Below are 19,652 nucleotides of genomic sequence, written 5' to 3'. Positions count from 1 at the left end.
AGTATTGTGACATAATGTGTAATAACAGCCCATAAGCAATAAATATCGATATAAAAGCATGATGCAAAATGGACATATCAACTCCCCCAAGCTTAGACCTCGCTTGTCCTCAAGCGGAAGCCGATAACGATAAATATGTTCACATGTTTAGAGGTAGAGGTGTCGATAAAATAAAATACGGACATGAGGGCATCATGATTATTCTCATAATAGCAACATATATGGATAATCTCATATGATTTCTTATGCTCAAGTAATAATCTATTCACAATGCAAAGTATGAATCATAAACTTTATTGAGAACTAACAAACTATAATCTTAGTCATTGAAGCAATTGCAATTTATCATAACATCAGAAAGAGTCTATGTCAGAGCTTTTCAGCAAGTCCGCATACTCAACTATCATTTAGTCTTTCACAATTGCTAACACTCACGCAATACTTGTGGTTACGGAATTTTAATCGGACACAGAGAAAGATAGGGTCTTATAGTTTCGCCTCCCAACCTTTTACCTCAAGGGTAATGTCAACAATAATAGGTCATGCTAACTTACATCCAATTAGATATACATGTCTGGATCTTTCCAACACACTGTGCTTGCCAAAGGATAAAATATAAAAAGGAAAGGTGAAGATCACCATGACTCTTGCATAAGGTAGAAGATAAAAGTAAAAGATAGGCCCTTCACAGAGGGAAGCAGAGGTTGCCATGCGCTTTCAGAGTTGGATGCACAAAATCTTAATGCGAAAGAACGTCACTTTATATTGCCACTTGTGATATGGACCTTTATTATGCAGTCTGTCGCTTTTATTTCTTCCACATCACAAGATCGTATAAAGCTTATTTCCTCCACACCAATCAATCATACATATTTAGAGAGCAATTTTTATTGCTTGCACCGATGACAACTTACTTGAAAGATCTTACTCAATCCCTAGGTAGATATGGTAGACTCTCATGGCAAAACTGGGTTTAAGGATTTTTGGAAGCACAAGTAGTATCTCTACTTGGTGCAAAGAATTTGGCTAGCATGAGGGGGAAAGGCAAGCTCAACATGTTGGATGATCCATGACAATATACTTTATTTCAGATATAAGAAAACATAACCCATTACGTTGTCTTCCTTGTCCAACATCAACTCGTTAGCATGTCATATTTTAATGAGTGCTCACAGTCATAAAAGATGTCCAAGATAGTATATTTATATGTGAAACCTCTCTTTCTTTATTACTTCCTATTAATTGCAACGATGACCAAAACTAAATTTGTCAACTCTCAACAACTTTTAATCATCATACTCTTTCTATGTGAAGTCATTACTCTCCATAAGATCAATATGATCTCTTTGTTTCTTTTTATTCTTTCTTTTTCTTTTATTCCCTCAAGATCATAGCAAAATAATCAAGCCCTTGACTCAACACTAATCTTTTTTATATAGCTCACGGACTCGATTACATAGAGGAATCATAAAGCAAAACTCAAAACTAGATCATACCAAAAACTTTATTCTACTAGATCAAGATATTACTAAAAGGATCGAACTAAGAAAACTGGTAAAGATAGGAGTGTGTTGGTGATACGATACCGGGGCACCTCCCCCAAGCTTGGCAGTTGCCAAGGGGAGTGCCCATACCCATATGATTATGTCTCCTTTCTCGGAGGTGGTGATGATGGAGTTGTTGATGATGACAATTGTTCCTTTAGCTTCTTCATACTGTAATTGAGAAGGGCAATTTCCTCCTCATCCGTAGTTCGACCACAAGGGGATAGATCCCCATAGGTCTTTGGGTCAGCAATGAGGTGCGAGACATAGCTCTCTCCGTCGGAATCCTGAGATGACATCTTGCTCCAAATCTGCTACAGAAACAGCTCGAAACGAAAACAGAAGATAATTGCGTGCTACGGTGGTCAAAACCTTCAGGAGATTATATAATGAATTTTTACCGACCAAAATACGTAACGTGCAAGAAAACAGAGTCCGGAGAGCGCACGAGGTGCCCACGAGGCAGGGGGCGCGCCCAGGGGGTAGGGCGCGCCCTCCACCCTCGTGGAGCCCTCGTGTCCTTCCCGGACTGCTTCTTATTTTTCTATTTTTCTAAATATTCCAAAACGGAGAAAAATTGCCATTAGAACTGTTTTGGAGTCGGTTTACTTACCGTACCACATACCTATTCCTTTTCGGAGTCTAAAACGTTTTGGAAAGTGTCCCGTATGTATTCCTCCGGGGTTACGGTTTCAATAACGTTGGTTTCAATATTTATAGGATTACCTGAGATATAGTGTTTGATTCTTTGACCGTTCACTACCTTCGTATTTGTGCCTTCGAAGTTGTTGATTTTTATGGCACCGGAACGGTAGACCTCCTCAATAACGTAAGGACCTTCCCAGTTAGAGAGAAGTTTTCCTGCAAAAAATCTTAAACGAGAGTTGTATAGCAATACATAATCACCTACATTAAACTCACGCTTTTGTATCCTTTTGTCATGCCATCTTTTAACTTTTTCTTTAAACAACTTGGCATTCTCATAGGCTTGGGTTCTCCATTCATCAAGTGAGCTAATGTCAAATAACCTCTTTTCACCGGCAAGTTTGAAATCATAGTTGAGTTCTTTAATAGCCCAATATGCCTTATGTTCTAGTTCGAGAGGTAAGTGACATGCTTTTCCATAAACCATTTTATACGGAGACATACCCATAGGATTTGTATATGCAGTTCTGTAGGCCCATAATGCATCATCAAGTTTCTTGGACCAATTCTTTCTAGATCTATTAACAGTATTTTGCAAAATTAATTTGAGCTCTCTATTACTCAATTCTACTTGACCACTAGACTGTGGGTGATAGGGAGATGCAATTCTATGATTAACATCATACTTAGCAAGCTTTTTACGGAAAGCACCATGAATAAAATGTGAACCACCATCAGTCATTAAATATCTAGGGACTCCAAACCTCGAAAAAATAACTTCTTTAAGCATCTTAATAGAAGTGTTATGATCAGGACTACTAGTTGGAATAGCTTCTACCCACTTAGTAACGTAATCAACAGCAACTAAAATATGTGTATATCCATTAGAGGCAGGAAACGGTCCCATATAATCAAAGCCCCAAACATCAAATAGTTCAATAACAAGTGAATAATTCATAGGCATTTCTTGACATCTACTAATATTACCAATTCTTTGACATTTATCACAAGATAAGACAAACTTACGGGCATCCTTGAAGAGAGTAGGCCAATAAAAACCGGATTGCAAAACCTTATGTGGAGTTCTATCCCCAGCGTGGTGTCCTCCATAAGCCTCGGAGTGACACTTGCGTAGGATCTGTTCCTGTTCATGCTCAGGTACACAACATCTAATAACACCATCTACTCCTTCTTTATACAGATGCGGGCCATCCCAGAAGTAATGTCTCAAATCATAGAAAAACTTTTTCTTTTGCTGGTATGTGAAACTAGGTGGTATAAATTTAGCAACAATGTAATTAGCATAATCAGCATACCATGGAGCAGTTCGAGAAGCATTTATGACATTTAATTGTTTATCACGAAAGCTATCATCAATAGGTAGTGGGTCATCAAGAACATTTTCTAACCTAGACAAGTTGTCTGCAACGGGGTTCTCAGCTCCCTTTCTATCAATAATATGCAAATCAAATTCTTGTAGCAAGAGGACCCATCTAATAAGTCTAGGTTTAGCATCTTTCTTTTCCATAAGATATTTAATAGCAGCGTGATCAGTGTGAATTGTTACTTTAGAATCAACAATATAAGGTCTGAACTTATCACAAGCAAATACAACTGCTAAGAATTCTTTTTCAGTAGTAGCATAATTTCTCTGGGCATTGTCTAGAGTTTTACTAGCATATTGAATAACATTTAATTTCTTATCAACTCTTTGCCCTAGAACAGCACCTACAGCATAATCGCTAGCATCACACATAATTTCAAAGGGTAAATTCCAATCAGGTGGCTGAACAATAGGTGCAGAAATCAATGCTTTCTTAAGTATTTCAAATGCTTCTACACAATCATCATCAAAGACAAATGGTATATCTTTTTGTAATAGATTAGTCAGAGGCCGAGAAATTTTGAGAAATCCTTAATGAACCTTCTATAAAACCCGGCATGACCAAGGAAACTTCTTATACCTTTGATGTCCTTGGGACATGGCATCTTTTCAATAGCATCAACTTTAGCTTTATCAACTTCAATACCTCTTTCAGAAATTTTATGCCCCAAGACAATGCCTTCATTAACCATAAAGTGGCACTTCTCCCAATTCAAGACAAGGTTAGTTTCTTCACATCTCTGCAAAACTCGATCAAGGTTGCTCAAGCAATCATCAAAAGAACATCCATAGACGGAGAAATCGTCCATGAAAACCTCGCAAATCTTTTCACAAAAATCAGAGAATATAGCCATCATGCATCTCTGAAAGGTAGCAGGTGCATTACATAAACCAAAAGGCATACTTCTATAAGCAAAAGTACTGAAAGGGCAAGTAAAAGTGGTCTTAGCTTGATCATCAGCTGACACAAGTATTTGAGAGAAACTGGAATAACCATCTAGAAAAAAATGTGTATGTTTGGATAATCTTTCTAGCATTTGATCAATAAAAGGTAAGGGGTAATGATCTTTTTTAGTAGCTTTATTTAATTTGCGAAAATAAATTACCATCCTATAACCTGTAATAATTCTTTGCGGAATCAATTCATCTTTATCATTAGGAACGACGGTAATACCTCCCTTCTTAGGAACACAATGGACAGGACTTACCCACTGACTATCAGCAACGGGATAAATTATACCTGCCTCAAGGAGCTTTAGTATTTCTTTTCTTACCACTTCTTTCATCTTAGGATTCAGCCGTTGTTGGTGATCATAACTGGTTTGGCATCTTTCTCCAAATTTATTTTGTGTTGGCATAGAGTGGGACTGATGCCCTTAAGATCATCAAGAGTATATCCAATAGCAGCACGGTGCTTCTTCAGAGTTTTCAATAATTTTCTTCCTCCTTCTCTGAAAGGTTAGCACTAATAATAACAGGGTATATCTTCTTTTCATCAAGATAAGCATATTTAAGAGTATCAGGCAATGGTTTAAGCTCAAACACAGGATCACCCTTAGGTGGAGGAGGATCCCCTAGGATTTCAACAAGTAAGTTGTGTTTCAGAATAGGTCCTTGTTTAAAGAACACTTCATCTATTTCCCTTCTTTCATTCATAAACATATCATTTTCATGGTCTAGCAAATATTGTTCTAAAGGATCACTAGGAGGTACGGCAATAGAAGCAAGACCAATAATTTCATCTTTACTAGGCAATTCCTCTTCACGGTGTTGTCTACGAAATTTAGAAAAGTTAAACTCATGAGACATATCACCTAAACCAATAGTAACAACATCCTTTTCGCAGTCTATCTTAGCATTAACAGTGTTTAAGAAGGGTCTACCAAATATAATGGGACAAAAGCTATCTTGTGGGGAACCAAGAACAAGAAAATCAGCAGGATATTTAGTTTTCCCACACAAGACTTCAACATCTCTAACAATTCCAATTGGTGATATAGTATCTCTATTGGCAAGCTTAATTGTAACATCAATTTCTTCTAACTCAGTAGGTGCAATATCATGCATAATTTCTTTGTATAAGTCAATAGGTATTGCACTAGCACTAGCACCCATATCACATAAGCCATGATAACAATGATCTCCTATTTTAACAGAAATAACAGGCATGCCTACCACAGGTCTATGTTTATCTTTAGCACAAGGTTTAGCAATTCTAGCAGTCTCATCACAGAAATAAATAACATGCCCATCTATATTATCAGCCAAGAGATCTTTAACAATAGCAATATTAGGTTCAACTTTAACTTGCTCAGGAGGTGTATAAGTTCTAATATTGCTTTTTAGAACCATAGTTGAAGCTTTAGCATGGTCCTTTGTTCTAACAGGGAAAGGTGGTTTCTCAACATAAGCAGTAGGAACAATAGGATCATTATAAGTGATAGTCTTTTCTTCAACTTTAATAGGTGCAGCTACTTTTACTTCTATGGGAGGATGATATTTAAACCACTTCTCCTTAGGGAGATCAACATGAGTAGCAAAAGATTCACAGAAAGAAGCTACTATCTCAGAGTCAAGTCCATATTTAGTGCTAAATTTACGGAAAACATCGGTATCCATAAAAGATTTAACACAATCAAACTTAGCTGTCATACCTGACTCCTTACCTTCATCGAGATCCCAATCTTCAGAGTTGCATTTAATTCTTTCTAATAAATCCCATTTGAATTCAATAGTCTTCATCATAAAAGAGCCAGCACAAGAAGTATCGAGCATGGTGCGATTGTTATCAGAAAGCCGAGCATAAAATTTTTGAATAATCATTTCTCTTGAGAGCTCATGATTGGGGCATGAATATAACATTGACTTAAGCCTCCCCCAAGCTTGAGCGATGCTTTCTCCTTCGCAAGGCCAAAAATTATATATATAATTGCGATCACGATGAACAAGATGCATAGGATAAACTTCTGATGAAATTCAAATTTCAATCGTTTGTAGTTCCATGATCCCATATCATCACATAGCCTATACCATGTCAATGCATCTCCCTTCAAAGATAAAGGGAAAACCTTATTCTTGATAACATCATCGGGCATACCTGCAAGCTTAAATAATCCACAAACTTCATCCACATATATTAGGTGCTCATCAGGATGTAATGTTCCATCTCCTGCCAAAGGATTAGCTAGCAGTTTTTCTATCATACCAGAAGGAATTTCAATGTAGACATTTTCATTTTCAGTAGGTTCGGTAGGTTGAGGAGCAACTCTTTGCTCTACTGATCGGGGTGAAGATACCCCAAACAAGCCCCTCACAGGATTACTTTCCATAGTAAGAAGTGACAATAAATTTCAGCACACTATATAAATTTTCCTTACCAAATTCCACCTACCAAAGGCGCTTCACTCCCCGGCAACGGCGCCAGAAAAGAGTCTTGATGACCCACAAGTATAGGGGATCTATCGTAGTCCTTTCGATAAGTAAGAGTGCCGAACCCAACGAGGAGCAGAAGGAAATGATAAGCGGTTTTCAGCAAGGTATTCTCTGCAAGCACTGAAATTATAGGTAACAGATAGTTTTGTGATAAGATAATTTGTAACAAGCAACAAGTAACAAAAGTAAATAAAGTGCAGCAAGGTGGCCCAATCCTTTTTGTAGCAAAGGATAAGCCTGGACAAACTCTTATATAAAGGAAAGCGCTCCCGAGGACACATGGAAATTATCATCTAGCTAGTTTTCATCACGTTCATATGATTCGCGTTCGGTACTTTGATAATTTGATATGTGGGTGACCGGTGCTTGGGTGTTGTCCTTACTTGAACAAGCATCCCACTTATGATTAACCCCTATTGCAAGCATCCGCAACTACAAAAGAAGTATTAAGGTAAACCTAACCATAGCATGAAACATATGGATCCAAATCAGCCCCTTACGAAGCAACGCATAAACTAGGGTTTAAGCTTCTGTCACTCTAGCAACCCATCATCTACTTATTACTTCCCAATGCCTTCCTCTAGGCCCAAATAATGGTGAAGTGCCATGTAGTCGACGTTCACATAACACCACTAGAGGAGAGACAACATACATCTCATCGAAATATCGAACGAATACCAAATTCACATGACTAATAATAGCAAGACTTCTCCCATGTCCTTAGGAACAAACGTAACTACTCACAAAGCATATTCATGTTCATAATCAGAGGAGTATTAATATGCATAAAGGATCTGAACATATGATCTTCCACCAAATAAACCAACTAGCATCAACTACAAGGAGTAATCAACACTACGAGCAACCTACAAGTACCAATCCCGGACTTAGAGACAAGAATTGGATACAAGAGATGAACTAGGGTTTGAGAGGAGATGGTGCTGGTGAAGATGTTGATGGAGATTGGCCCCCTCCCGGTGAGAGGAGCGTTGGTGATGACGATGGCGATGATTTTCCCCTCCCGGAGGGAAGTGTCCCCGGCAGAACAGCTCCGCCGGAGCCCTAGATTGGTTTCGCCAAGGTTCCGCCTCGTGGCGGCGGAGTCTCGTCCTGAAAGCTTGCTTCTGATTTTCTTTCTTCGGACGAAAGACTTCATATAGCAGAAGATGGGCATCGGAGGGCCAACACGGGGCCCACGAGGCAGGGGGCGCGCCCAGGGGGGTAGGGCGCGCACCCCACCCTCGTGGCCAGGGTGTGGGCCCCCTCTGGTATTTCTTCCGCTCAGTATTTTTCATTATTTCCAAAAAATAACTTCCGTGCAGTTTCAGGACTTTTGGAGTTGTGCAGAATAGGTCTCTAATATTTGCTCCTTTTCCAGCCCAGAATTCCTGCTGCCGGCATTCTCCCTCCTTATGTAAAGCTTGTAAACTAAGAGAGAATAGGCATAAGTATTGTGACATAATGTGTAATAACAGCCCATAATGCAATAAATATCGATATAAAAGCATGATGCAAAATGGACGTATCACCCCCCTCCACAGTTTAACACCTCGGTCATATCATCGTAGTGCTTAGGCGAAGCCCTGCGCCGGTAACTTCATCATCACCGTCGCCACACTGTCGTGCTGACAGAACTCTCCCTCGTCCTCAACTAGATCAAGAGCTCGAGGGACGTCATCGAGCTGAACGTGTGCTGAACACGTAGGTGCCGTATGTTCGGTACTTGGATCGGTTGGATCGCGAAGACGTTCGACTACATCAACCGCGTTACTAAACGCTTCCGCTTTCGACCACGAGGGTACGTGGACACACTCTCCCGTCTCGTTGCTATGCATCTCCTAGATAGATCTTGCGTGATCATAGGAAATTTTTAATGTACCCTTCAATGGGTATGGGTACGGGTGGTGGGTCAGGTTTGGGATGATGGGTAAGGGTATGGGGTGGCTCCACCCGTACCTAAACCATGCGGGTGCCATCCCTAGGGGCAGTCATAGGTGGGGGTCCGGATGGTTCGGACTCCCTTCCCACATCAGCCAGGAGGGATGCACCCTCCTGGTCTTCGGCAACCGAGGTGTTAACCTCGACCATTATGGTGTCGACATCCCCCTCTGTGTCCAGAGGAGGAGGGGTCTTTCACGACAGCACCTCCCCAATCTCTTTGGGGACCAAGGGAGGCGCGAAACGTGACGCGGAGCCGCTGTCTGCCAGTTCGGCATGCGGAGATGTCCCCTCCAAGGTTTGCTCGGCAGGGTGGCCCCGTTGAGGGCTGCACCATCAAGCGAAAAACAATCAGTCTACGTTCTACCGAGGATTAATGAAAGGTAAAGCAGTCGGGAATATCGCGATACGTACCTGGCCGCAAGGGGCTTGACCCTGGGTTCCTTCGCCGGAACCTTTTCGGATGCTTTCGGACTCCTCGTCGGAGTCCGAGCTGTCAGGCAGCACCAGCTTAGGACGGCCCTGCCTCTTCCGGGCTTGAGGAGGTTGATTCTCCTCGACGTTGCTGGATGCCGCCCTCTTTTTGGAATGCGAGGAGGCGCTTTCCTCCTCATCGTCCTCATCTATGTCCCCCTCTTGTGCGGATGGGGTCACAGTATCTCCGAACCGGCTGTCTGGATGGGCTCTATGCTGGAGGCCCTCCCTGGCCTCCGATACCTCCGTCTTCTTGCCCTTCTTGTCAGGCGCCTTGTACGGCGCCACGACCAGCAACTGCTCCAGCTGTTCGGATCGGGGCTCCTCTGGCAGCGGCGTCGGGCCGCTGATCTTCTCGGCCTTGGCGAGCCAGCCCTGCAAAACCCATGTGAAGGGGTTCAGATTAAGTCATGCAAAATGAATGTTTAAACTTATGTTTGGAAAAGTGTCACTCACCTTCTTCAGAGGGTGCGCGGCATCGAGGCCAATATCCCCCTCCTCTGCCGGCCACTCCTTCTGCGGCTCGAATAGCAGCCCCCACACTTTCTTGTGGGTCGTGCCGAAGAGGTGTCGCACGGTGGCCGGATCTTCGGGGCCATGTTCCCACATGGGCTTGGCCCTCTCCTGACAAGGGAGGAGTCGGCGATTGAGCATGACCTGCATCACATCGACCAGCTTTGCACCGGTCTCCATCACACTACTGACGTGCTTCTGTAGCGCCTTCAAGTCATCAGGGTACCCCCAGTAATGGCTCTTCTCGACCCACGAGGTCAGCCTGGTAGGGGGTCCGGATCGGAATACGGGAGCCGCCGCCCAGCCGTCTTCCCTTGGTTCGGTGATGTAGAACCATTCCTTTTGCCACATTCTCACGGTATCAACAAATTGGCCCTCCGGCCACTGTACCCTTGTCAGCTTGTTGATCATGGCCCCGCCATAGTCCGCGTGCTCGCCGCCAACCACGTTGGGCTTGACGTTGAACACCTTCGGCCACAGGCCGAAATGTGGCCAGACTCGGAGGAAGGCCTCGCAGAAGATAATGAAGGATGAGATGTGAAGGAGGGAGTTGGGGGCTAGATCATGAAAATCTAGCCCATAGAAGAACATCAACCCCCTCACGAAGGGGTGCAGGGGAAATCCGAGCCCTCCGAGGAAATGGGGGAGGAACACGACCCTTTCGCCCGGCTTCGGCGGATGATCTGGCCCTTTTCGGGGGCCCGATGGGCAATGTCGGCCGACAAATAGCCGGCCTCTTTTAGCTTCAAGATGTTGCCGTCGGTGACGATGGAGGCCTCCCACTTCCTGTTCGCGCCAGATCCAGCCATGGTTGAAGAAAAGGGGGGTGGGATTCGCTGTGAGAACAGAGGAAGGGGGCACTTGAACTCTGAGGATCTGTGGGTGCAGAAGGTTGAAGAAGGCGTGGGATTATTACTATTGTAACTCCCCCCTTTATAGGCTGTTGACACGCCGAGGGTTCCTTTTTCCACGTCGTTGGCCTCTCCACTTCCCGATACTCCCGCAACGTTATGTGCGGGGTGGGAAACGAAATCATTTATCATATGCCCCGAAAGGCGGGGCACGATCTCCACCTTGATGAGACGTGACGGGCGTGGGTCGGCCTCGAGCCGCGCTTCGAGAAATACTAACCGCTCGGTGTTATGACTGGACGCGACTCTTCGTTGAAGGAGAAAAAGTTGTCAGATAAAGGCACTGTTTACACTTGAACGACTTTTTGCCTTTGGGGCTAAGAAAAACTGCTGTTTCAGATTCCGGACATCACTTGGCTCTGAATACAAACAAAACGCATTGAAGAACTCACCTCGCAAGCCGGATACTGTTGGGTAGGCGGATGCTGGATACAACCCTTGGCGTTGGAGGCAAGTTCGGGGGCTACTGACGGAGTTATGGACTAAGGGGTCCTCGGGGCACCGGCCCATTGAATATGGGCCGGACTAGTGAAGCCGCATAGCGACGGAAGATCTATGAAGCCGTGGTGTGTCCTCCAAGTTAAGGATAGGCAGGATCTTTTTATCCCTTGTTGTAATCTATCTCCGGTAACCCTAACCCTATCGGTGTCTATATAAACCGGGGGTTGTAGTCTTTAGGGCTGGAGCTACATTCATCACATCACCACCTTAGGGTTTATCTCATGCTGATCTCGAGGTAGATCTACTCTGTAAACCATATTACACATCCAATATAATCAAGTAGGACGTATGGTATTACCTCTTAGAGAGGGCCCTAACCTAGGTAAACATTGTGTTCGTCGTCCGTTGTTTCCCATTGATCCTAGATCCACAGCTCAGGACCCCCTACCCCGAGGTCTGCCGGTGTTGACACCGACACTCCTCCTTGCTTCATACGATTTCTTCTCTGTATAAAAATATGATAGAAAAATTCCTGCTAATTTGCTCCATGTATCAAAGGTTCCTGTAGGGTGAGACACTAACCAATTCCTTGTCTTTTTAGCCAAAGTGTGAGGAAATAATTTCAGTTTCATATCATCTGGACTTAAGGCATTCAATTTAAATGTCCCACGTACATCTTCAAAAAATTGCAAATGTTGGTAAGGATCCTCACCTTCCTCACCTTTAAATTGTTTACCATGCAATAATTCGAGGACACTTGGGTTCACCTCATAAGCTACACCGGTGGCATTAGGACCCAACAATGTGAACATTTCTCGAATAGGTGGACATGTAAGCCGCAAGGCTGCATGATGATAGTTGTGTCCATACTCAATCATGATTGTTCCAGACCTGCAAACAACTTAGTACAAAAGATTCAAACCAAACTCAGAACTAAGACGAAAAGCGCTCAACTCCCCGGCAACGGCACCAGAAAAAGCTTGATAGCCTGAGTGCACATGGTTTAGTTATAGCCTTTTCAAAGTAAGAGTATCGACCCCACATGGAGCACAAGAATTAGTCTTTGGCCCTTTGCGAGGTACAAATGATGTCCCTATAAATTGTAAGTGATCCAGAACAGGAATAATAATAAAGTTGCAAGTGTAAAGGTGAGTAAATAAGCTAGAATAAATAACAAGTAAAATGACTTAACTTGACATAATGATTAAAAGAGTTCCCAGGGATCCGAATACCCCAGTAGTGTGCATCTACGACTGTGCCTAAACACAAAGCTATTTTGTATTCCTAAGCCACTTTACATGTTTCTATTTGTGGGCAGAGCCGGTACATATACTTTATACTCATGCTATCTCCGTATCCCATACGCCACCACCGTTCTTCCCCACTCCGGTTATCAAATGGTGATTAAGGGGAAAAAGGTCCCCGTGGATGCAGCCAAACTTGTCTCCATTAATACCCCCTGTTGCAACTATCCGCTATCCAAAGTGGTCTTGTCACGTCACCCAACTCCACAACCACATAGTTAGCCAACAGTAATAACCTTCCGTCCAGATTCAACATACGTTGGATGGTCGACTTCACTGAACGTCAAGAAGATTATCAACATAAACATTCAAAGAGGATATTAAATCCTAATATCAAACATCCGATTACACACTAGGGTTCGTCCATACCCCGGGAACAAAAGATCTACTCACACATGGGAACAACAATCATCACGGAAATGGTAAATGAATACAAGGATGAATAGATCAACAGATACACTATAGGATCCACTAGGGTTCTTTGTGTTACAGATGATAAGGATGTGGATGAGGAGGAGGAGGTGGAAGACGGTGATGATGAAGATGATGATGTTGACTGCGTTCCCCTCAAGATGAGAAGAATCCCCTCCTTCTCCTTGTTGATCCCTTTACCGGATGGGCTCCGGTGGCTAGGGTTCTGCCTTCGGGATGAGTTTCTGGAGGCTCTGAACGTCTCATCCCCGATCTGCTTCGACGGGGTGAAAATAGCTGATCCCCTAGAGGCGGCATCGTGCCAAAGGACCACTCATGCGAGCGCTTGTGGTCGCATGGAATGTTGTCGTTCGCTCTGGAAACGCGGCGACGATGGTGTCTTCGGTCCTCTTGCTTGATTCTTTTATGGAAAGTGCTTACCACCTTTAATACGTGATTCCACTGCCACTTTTAGGGATTTCTCCAATAAATTAATATTGCTCCATAAGCCACAACCTGAGGGATTATTGACAAAGAGAAGTGTGTGAACGCGGTAAAATTCCACAAAGCCTAACTAGTAGGCACAGAAATAACGGTGAAAAAGACCTCATAATTTGGACTCATCATCGTGTCGCTATAAGCGAGACATAGGAAGCAACTAACAAAGGAGTACTTCTTCGGGAGCCCCCGCAAGGGTCACCTTAGGTGGGCTTAGAGCGCACCACTTGGCAGCGCTCTGCCTCTGCCACATGTCACGTTTTGGGCGCTCCCTGCGATTCTTATTTTTATTTTTTCACACGTGGTTTGGGATTTTTAGATCGTTTTTTCTGTCTTTTGGTTTTCCCCTGGCCGTTCTTAAGTTTTGGAACTGAAAAGATCAAAAAAAAATCGTGAAAAGACACATTTTCTTTTTTTTTTCTGCCGCGAGAGGCATGTTGCTTCCACGAGTCGTGCCTCTCAAAAACGGAAAAAACGCGTTTTTCCTTCCGTGAGAAGCACTGATTTGTTTCCGCGAGAGGCACAATCCTGTCGTCGCAAATGAAAAAAAACACGTTTTCTTTTGTTTTCCTTCAACGAGAGGCACAGTCGTGCCTTCGCAAACAAAATCCTTCCGCGAGAGGCAAGTCGTGCCTCTCGGAAATGGAAAGAAAACACGTTTTCTTTTTTCTTTTTCCTTCCGCGAGAGGCACGGATTTGCTTTCGCGAGAGGCACAATCGTGTCTATCGGAAACGAAGAAAAACGCGTTATCTTTTTTTTTCTGCGAGAGGCACACATTTATTTCTCGTGAGGCATGGTTTTGCTTCTACGAGAGGCACAATTTTTTCATCCGGTTTTGAAATCAAAAAGGGTTCATCAAACCTATCAATATGAGATCTAGTTTTAAATATCTCGGCGTGAGGAATTAACGGTAAAAACGGTTCAAGATTTGAACACACGGTTTAAGAGATAAAACATTTTGAATAAAAAGATTAAAAAAACTTTCAAATTATGACAAGTGGCGCAAATGATTTTTGCAAAGGGTGCTCGATTTCGCGAGACATAGCTCTCGCGATATTTTACAAGTGTTTTGGGCGCCAAAACGGCGTACCAAGCGGGGCCTCACGGCATTTCATCGTGGTATTCTGCACTCCTGAGTCGTACACTAGGACAGCTGTCGACTAACTGATTTTATAGCACTAAAAAAGACTCATTGATTCGAGTCTGACGCACATCATCATCGGTCGGGTACCGTTATACTGTAATTCCCACGCGGTGGGTATCCATTTGTGCAATGTCAAAGTCGCCGCCGCAGCGGAAAGTAATCGTCTGCGTGGTGATCACAACTCGCGAGCATCCGATCCGATCTCATTAGCCACAGGAACGGCTCACCTGCGCGACCTGCTTGGATGGCAGCCATGGCGCCAACTAAGGACGCCGAGCCGCCGCTGCACATCCTCTTCTTCCCTTTCCTCCTTCCTGGCCACCTTATCCCGATGGCCGACATGGCCGCGCTCTTCGCCGCTCGCGGCGTCAGGTGCACCGTCCTCACCACGCCCGTCCAAGCCTCCACCATCCGCTCCGTCGTCGATCGCGCGAACGGCAGCAGCGCCGCCGGCACCCCGATGTCCATCTCCGTCGTGCCTTTCCCCGACGTTGGGCTCCCGATGGCCGCACAGAGCGGGAGGGACCTTGCTACCTCCAGGGACTACCACGACAGGTTCCTCCAGACGGTGGAGCTGCTCCGGGAGCCCTTCTGCCGGTTCCTGTCCGACCACCACGCCGACATCGACGCCGTGGTCTCCGACAGCCTCTTCCACTGGTCCGCTCACGCCACCGCCGAGCACGGCCTCCCGCGCATCGCGTTCCTCGCCACCAGCATGTTCGCCCGTGCCTGCACCGACACCGTGCTCCGGAGCAACGTGTTTGAGTCGTGCTCTGACGACCACGGTGCCGTCGTATCCCTGCCGGGGCTGCCGCACCGTGTCGAGCAGCGGCGGAGCCAGATGATGGACCCTGCAAAGCGGCCACATGAGTGGGCTATGTTCCAGCTCATCCACGCCGCGGACCGGTCGAGCTACGGCGAGCTCTTCAATAGCTTCCGCGTGCTGGAGCCGGGCTACGCCGAGCATTATCGTGCCACGCAGCTCCGCCGCCGCGCGTGGCTTGTCGGGCCGGTGGCGCTCGCAAGCGGCAGCCTCGAGGATGTGGCGTCAAGAGGCGCCGTCGCCGGCGCGCTCTCGCCGGACGCCGCCGTGTGCCTGCGGTGGCTCGACGCCAAACTGGCCAGCTCGGTGGTGTACGTCTCCTTCGGCACGATGACCAACTTTTCGCCAGAGCAGATGCGGGAGCTCGCCCGCGGCCTCGACCTCTCCGGCAAGAACTTCGTGTGGGTCATTGCCAAGGGCTCCACCGCCGCATCTTCTGACCCGTCTACGCCAGACGGGTTCCCAACGGCAAACCGTGGGTACATCGTCCGAGGATGGGCGCCGCAGGTGCTCATCCTGAACCACCCTGCCGTCGGCGGGTTCGTGACGCACTGCGGGTGGAACTCGACGCTGGAGGCCGTGAGCGCCGGCGTGCCGATGGTGACGTGGCCGCGGTACGCCGACCAGTTCTACAACGAGAAACTCGTGGTTGAGGTGCTCGGCGTGGGTGTGGGCGTCGGCGCCGAAGACTACGCGTCGTGCCTGGAGACCCACCGGGTGATCGCTGGCGAGGCGATCGCGGAATCCATCCGGAGAGTGATGGGGGAGGAGGGCGACGGCGCCGCCATGCGGAAGAAGGCCAAGGAGCTCGGGGTGATGCCGAGGGGCGCGGTGGAGAAGGGCGGGTCGTCGTACGACGATGTAGGGCAGCTCATGGAGGAGTTGATCGCCCGCCGGAGTTCCGTCGGATGTACCGCCGATGGGTAATGGTGATCCTCTAGCTATCACTCGATGTCACTGTGAATTTGATGTGTATGTGTATGTGTATGATATCTCTATCTGGAGCGGCAGTGTGCATATGCTGTAGAGGCACCTGAAATTGTTTGAGTTCCTGGGGAAATTTGTTACTGGTGCCGAAGAACTGGACTCCGTAGCATCTTGTTCTTGCCAGATGGCCGTACACCGTATGTATATACTGGTGTCAACAAGCATTCAACAATGGAGAATTCGACACGGAGTATGTATGTGTTGTTTCAAAAGAATCTTAATCGTAAACGAATTTGGTGATCTTAAGCTGTTCTGATTAAAGTGCTACAAAATACAGCATACACACTTGGAGCCACATCATTCAGTCATAGGCCACATCCAACACCACTAATTATGCACGACCGAAGGACCCTCAGACCTTCTGCTCACGAAAGCTGTGCCTCCAGCCTCCAAACTGTGCTCCGTCTTCTTCAACCTGGGAATGGGCATCAACCTTTGCGGCCGTGAAGGTGATGCCGACTTTGATCTCGCCGTGGTACGAGTTGTCGGCGGTGACCACCCTGTACTTGGCCGGGTTCAGCCGCGAGGTGCCGCTCTCCATGCCTATGCTGATCAGATCAGTCACATTGATCCTGCATCACAGAGATATACTATTGAGTAATTGGATTTAGACCTTTCCTTTTTATCTAATCTGCCATTTTAGTTATGTGCTGATGCTGATGGTGATGCTTGGCAGCTAGGACTAGGAGTAGGAGTTTACTCACGTTGCTTGGCCGAGGAAATCGTCGCGGGAGAAGGTGTCGTGGTCCATGATCCGGAAGACGAGCTTATCTTGCCCGTTGGCAGCGGAGGAGTTGATCTGAAACCTCAACACCTCGTTCCAGCTCGGGTTCCTCCCGGCATCTGCATTACAGGCCAACGCTGGTTCATTTAGGAAATCGTCATAGTCATAGTATGGATTGCTGGTAGACATGGTGAAAGTCAAGGGTGGAGCCGGGTTGTGATTGTGGAAGAAGGCACTGACCTCGGGCGGTGCTGCTCTTGCGCTCCTGGCTCCGGTACTGCACCACCACATACGGGTCTATCTTCCCTGCGCGTATAGATGGAGGTAAAATTAGATGAATCCAAGCCAGACACTAGAAGAGAGCAAATCGAAGCCAGACCAAGAACACGTGTGGTGGTGGCTGCTCTTCTGCAAACTCCGGTGGAGCACTCACCGAGGAAATCGGTGCCGGAGAGGCCCTTGGCGTCGACCAGATGCACCTCCAGAAGACCGCGCGACATTGCTCTGTCAATCTCGCTGCAAAGCTAACCAATATCTCTTCTCCCTCTCCCGCGAACACGGCCGGCCGGCTGCTCTCTCTGCCCTTTCTGACTGTATTGCTCTCTTTCGTCTGGGACTAGGCCTGTCGCTCTTGTTCTCCTGCGGCTGGCGTTCGGAATTGAGGTGCCGTAACTGAGGCGCGCCGGCGTATTTATATACTACAACTTGGTTCCTCGGATGGGTGGCGGCTGCCGCTTTACGGGTCCATTCAAAACTCCGGAGCTGGTCGTCGCCAACGTGAGGAAGCACGCAACAGTCTAGCCGGTTTTTGGACCGGTTCAAGACCCCCCTTCACTTGCCATCACTGACGTCGACCGCTTCTCTGCGAGAAACCGAGTGTTGCTACGGCCTCCGCTGACGCCTATGAAGATTTCCACGCGGTGAGATGGAAGGAGAAACGTACTTGGAGTTTTTTTTTAGGGTCACGTACTTGGAGTTGGACCGTGGTCTCGCATGAATTGGCGTTGATAGATCCATAGCAACGTAGCACGACTTGGTCTCGACACCACATACGTATTTAGAAAGAATTCCTTATTTAACACTGTGTTCAATTTTATTTCCCTATTTGACACCAAAAAATATTTTTTTCCCTTATATAACAACGAGTCTAAATTTTATGCCTTTTATAACACTTTCGTCTATTTTAAGGCTTAAAGGTGTTAATTGACATATGTAAAGACCTTTTTATCCCTGATGTGGTATGTGATAAAAAAATTCATAGACGCTAGCACTACGTGCTAATAATGTCCGGCCGGCTTGGTTTGTTGTATGCGGCTAAGTATAGCGAACTACTAGCTGCGTGTGTGCTGTCCAGCTGGTTCGGTTCCTAGCTGCGGGAGCCAACTTCCAAAGAAAATCAATCGAGTGCTTAAGTTAGCTCTTGTGTATGGTGTAACCGCTCTTCTCTTCGTAAATACGTACACTGTACAGTAGTATGTAGTCCGTGTTTATTGATACTGGCCGATGCCATGCCAGGCACACGCATGAGTAATCTCTAGCTGATTTTTATTTTTTTGCGGGGATCTCTAGCTGATTAACCAACGAAGTACACATGAGTCCGGGGTCACGAAGAAGGACGGCGGCCGCTCACACTCCCCGCTGCACAGAACGCGCCCACGCAGCTATGAACCGAACCAGCTGGACATCACACATGCAGCTAGTCCGCTATACTTAGCCGCATACAACAAACCAAGCCGGCCACGCATTATTACTAGCATCTATGATATTTTTTTATCACATACCACATCAGGGGTAAAAAGGTCTTTTCATGTGTCAATTAACACATTTAAGGCTTAAAATAGACGAAAGTGTTATAAAGGGCATAAAATTTAGACTCAGTGTTATATAGGGAAGAAAATATTTTTCGGTGTCAAATAGAGAAACAAGATTTAACACCGTGTCAAATAAGGAATTCTCTCACGTATTTAAGAGGTGTCGTTGGCCTCTGACCTCGGCTAACCTTGGCTGGTCTTATACAAGCGCCTAAGAGAGGATGAAAAGGGTTGTTTTGTTCATGAAACACAAGAAACACAGGGGAAAAAAATTCAAACGTGCGCGAAACAAAAGCGACAAGAAGCCTACTTTACCGGCCTGAACTTGTACCAGTTTTACTTTATAACCTCAAAATTTGATTTGGTTCAGTCTACTTTACAACAGGTCTGCTTCCATCGTTGTCTTGTTGAAGGCGTTGTCTCCTTGCTAATATATTGGCCTTTATTGGTCGGTCTCAGTAACCAGAATGAAAATCCTTGTGCTTACCGTCTCCGGCTAGACAGGGAAACGATGGCCTGAGGGCATGTATCCTTCTTGTAGGTGTTGTTGCAGAAAAAGTTGACTTGCTCGTGGGTGTTAAACTCATGTATTGTAATGGGTCTACCATAATTGTGCTTGTTATGTACTCCTTTTGTTGATGTCTTTGGTCTTGTTGCCTTGTATCAG

General features: G+C 45.8%; 2 protein-coding genes across 2 annotated transcripts; one reads left to right on the top strand and one right to left on the bottom strand.

Annotated features, from left to right (window-relative positions):
• Positions 1-14,766: 14,766 nt before the first annotated feature.
• On the top strand, positions 14,767-16,643 carry LOC123079715 (scopoletin glucosyltransferase). Its single transcript, XM_044502513.1, has one exon. It carries the CDS (start codon positions 14,885-14,887, stop codon positions 16,388-16,390), a length of 1,506 nt encoding a protein of 501 aa, XP_044358448.1. The 5' UTR covers positions 14,767-14,884; the 3' UTR covers positions 16,391-16,643.
• Positions 16,644-16,651: 8 nt separating this feature from the next.
• LOC123079717 (elicitor-responsive protein 1) lies at positions 16,652-17,868 on the bottom strand. The gene is made up of 4 exons (XM_044502514.1): positions 17,608-17,868; positions 17,415-17,480; positions 17,155-17,293; positions 16,652-17,022 (listed from the first exon to the last, which is right to left on the bottom strand). Exons 1-4 carry the CDS (start codon positions 17,672-17,674, stop codon positions 16,803-16,805), a joined length of 492 nt encoding a protein of 163 aa, XP_044358449.1. The 5' UTR covers positions 17,675-17,868; the 3' UTR covers positions 16,652-16,802.
• Between the last annotated feature and the right edge of the window lie 1,784 nt (positions 17,869-19,652).

The sequence above is a fragment of the Triticum aestivum genome, chromosome 3D (assembly GCF_018294505.1).
Source record: "Triticum aestivum cultivar Chinese Spring chromosome 3D, IWGSC CS RefSeq v2.1, whole genome shotgun sequence".
Taxonomy (NCBI): domain Eukaryota; kingdom Viridiplantae; phylum Streptophyta; class Magnoliopsida; order Poales; family Poaceae; genus Triticum; species Triticum aestivum.
Note: the sequence above shows the minus strand (reverse complement) of the source record. Positions and strands in the feature narration are given on the sequence as shown.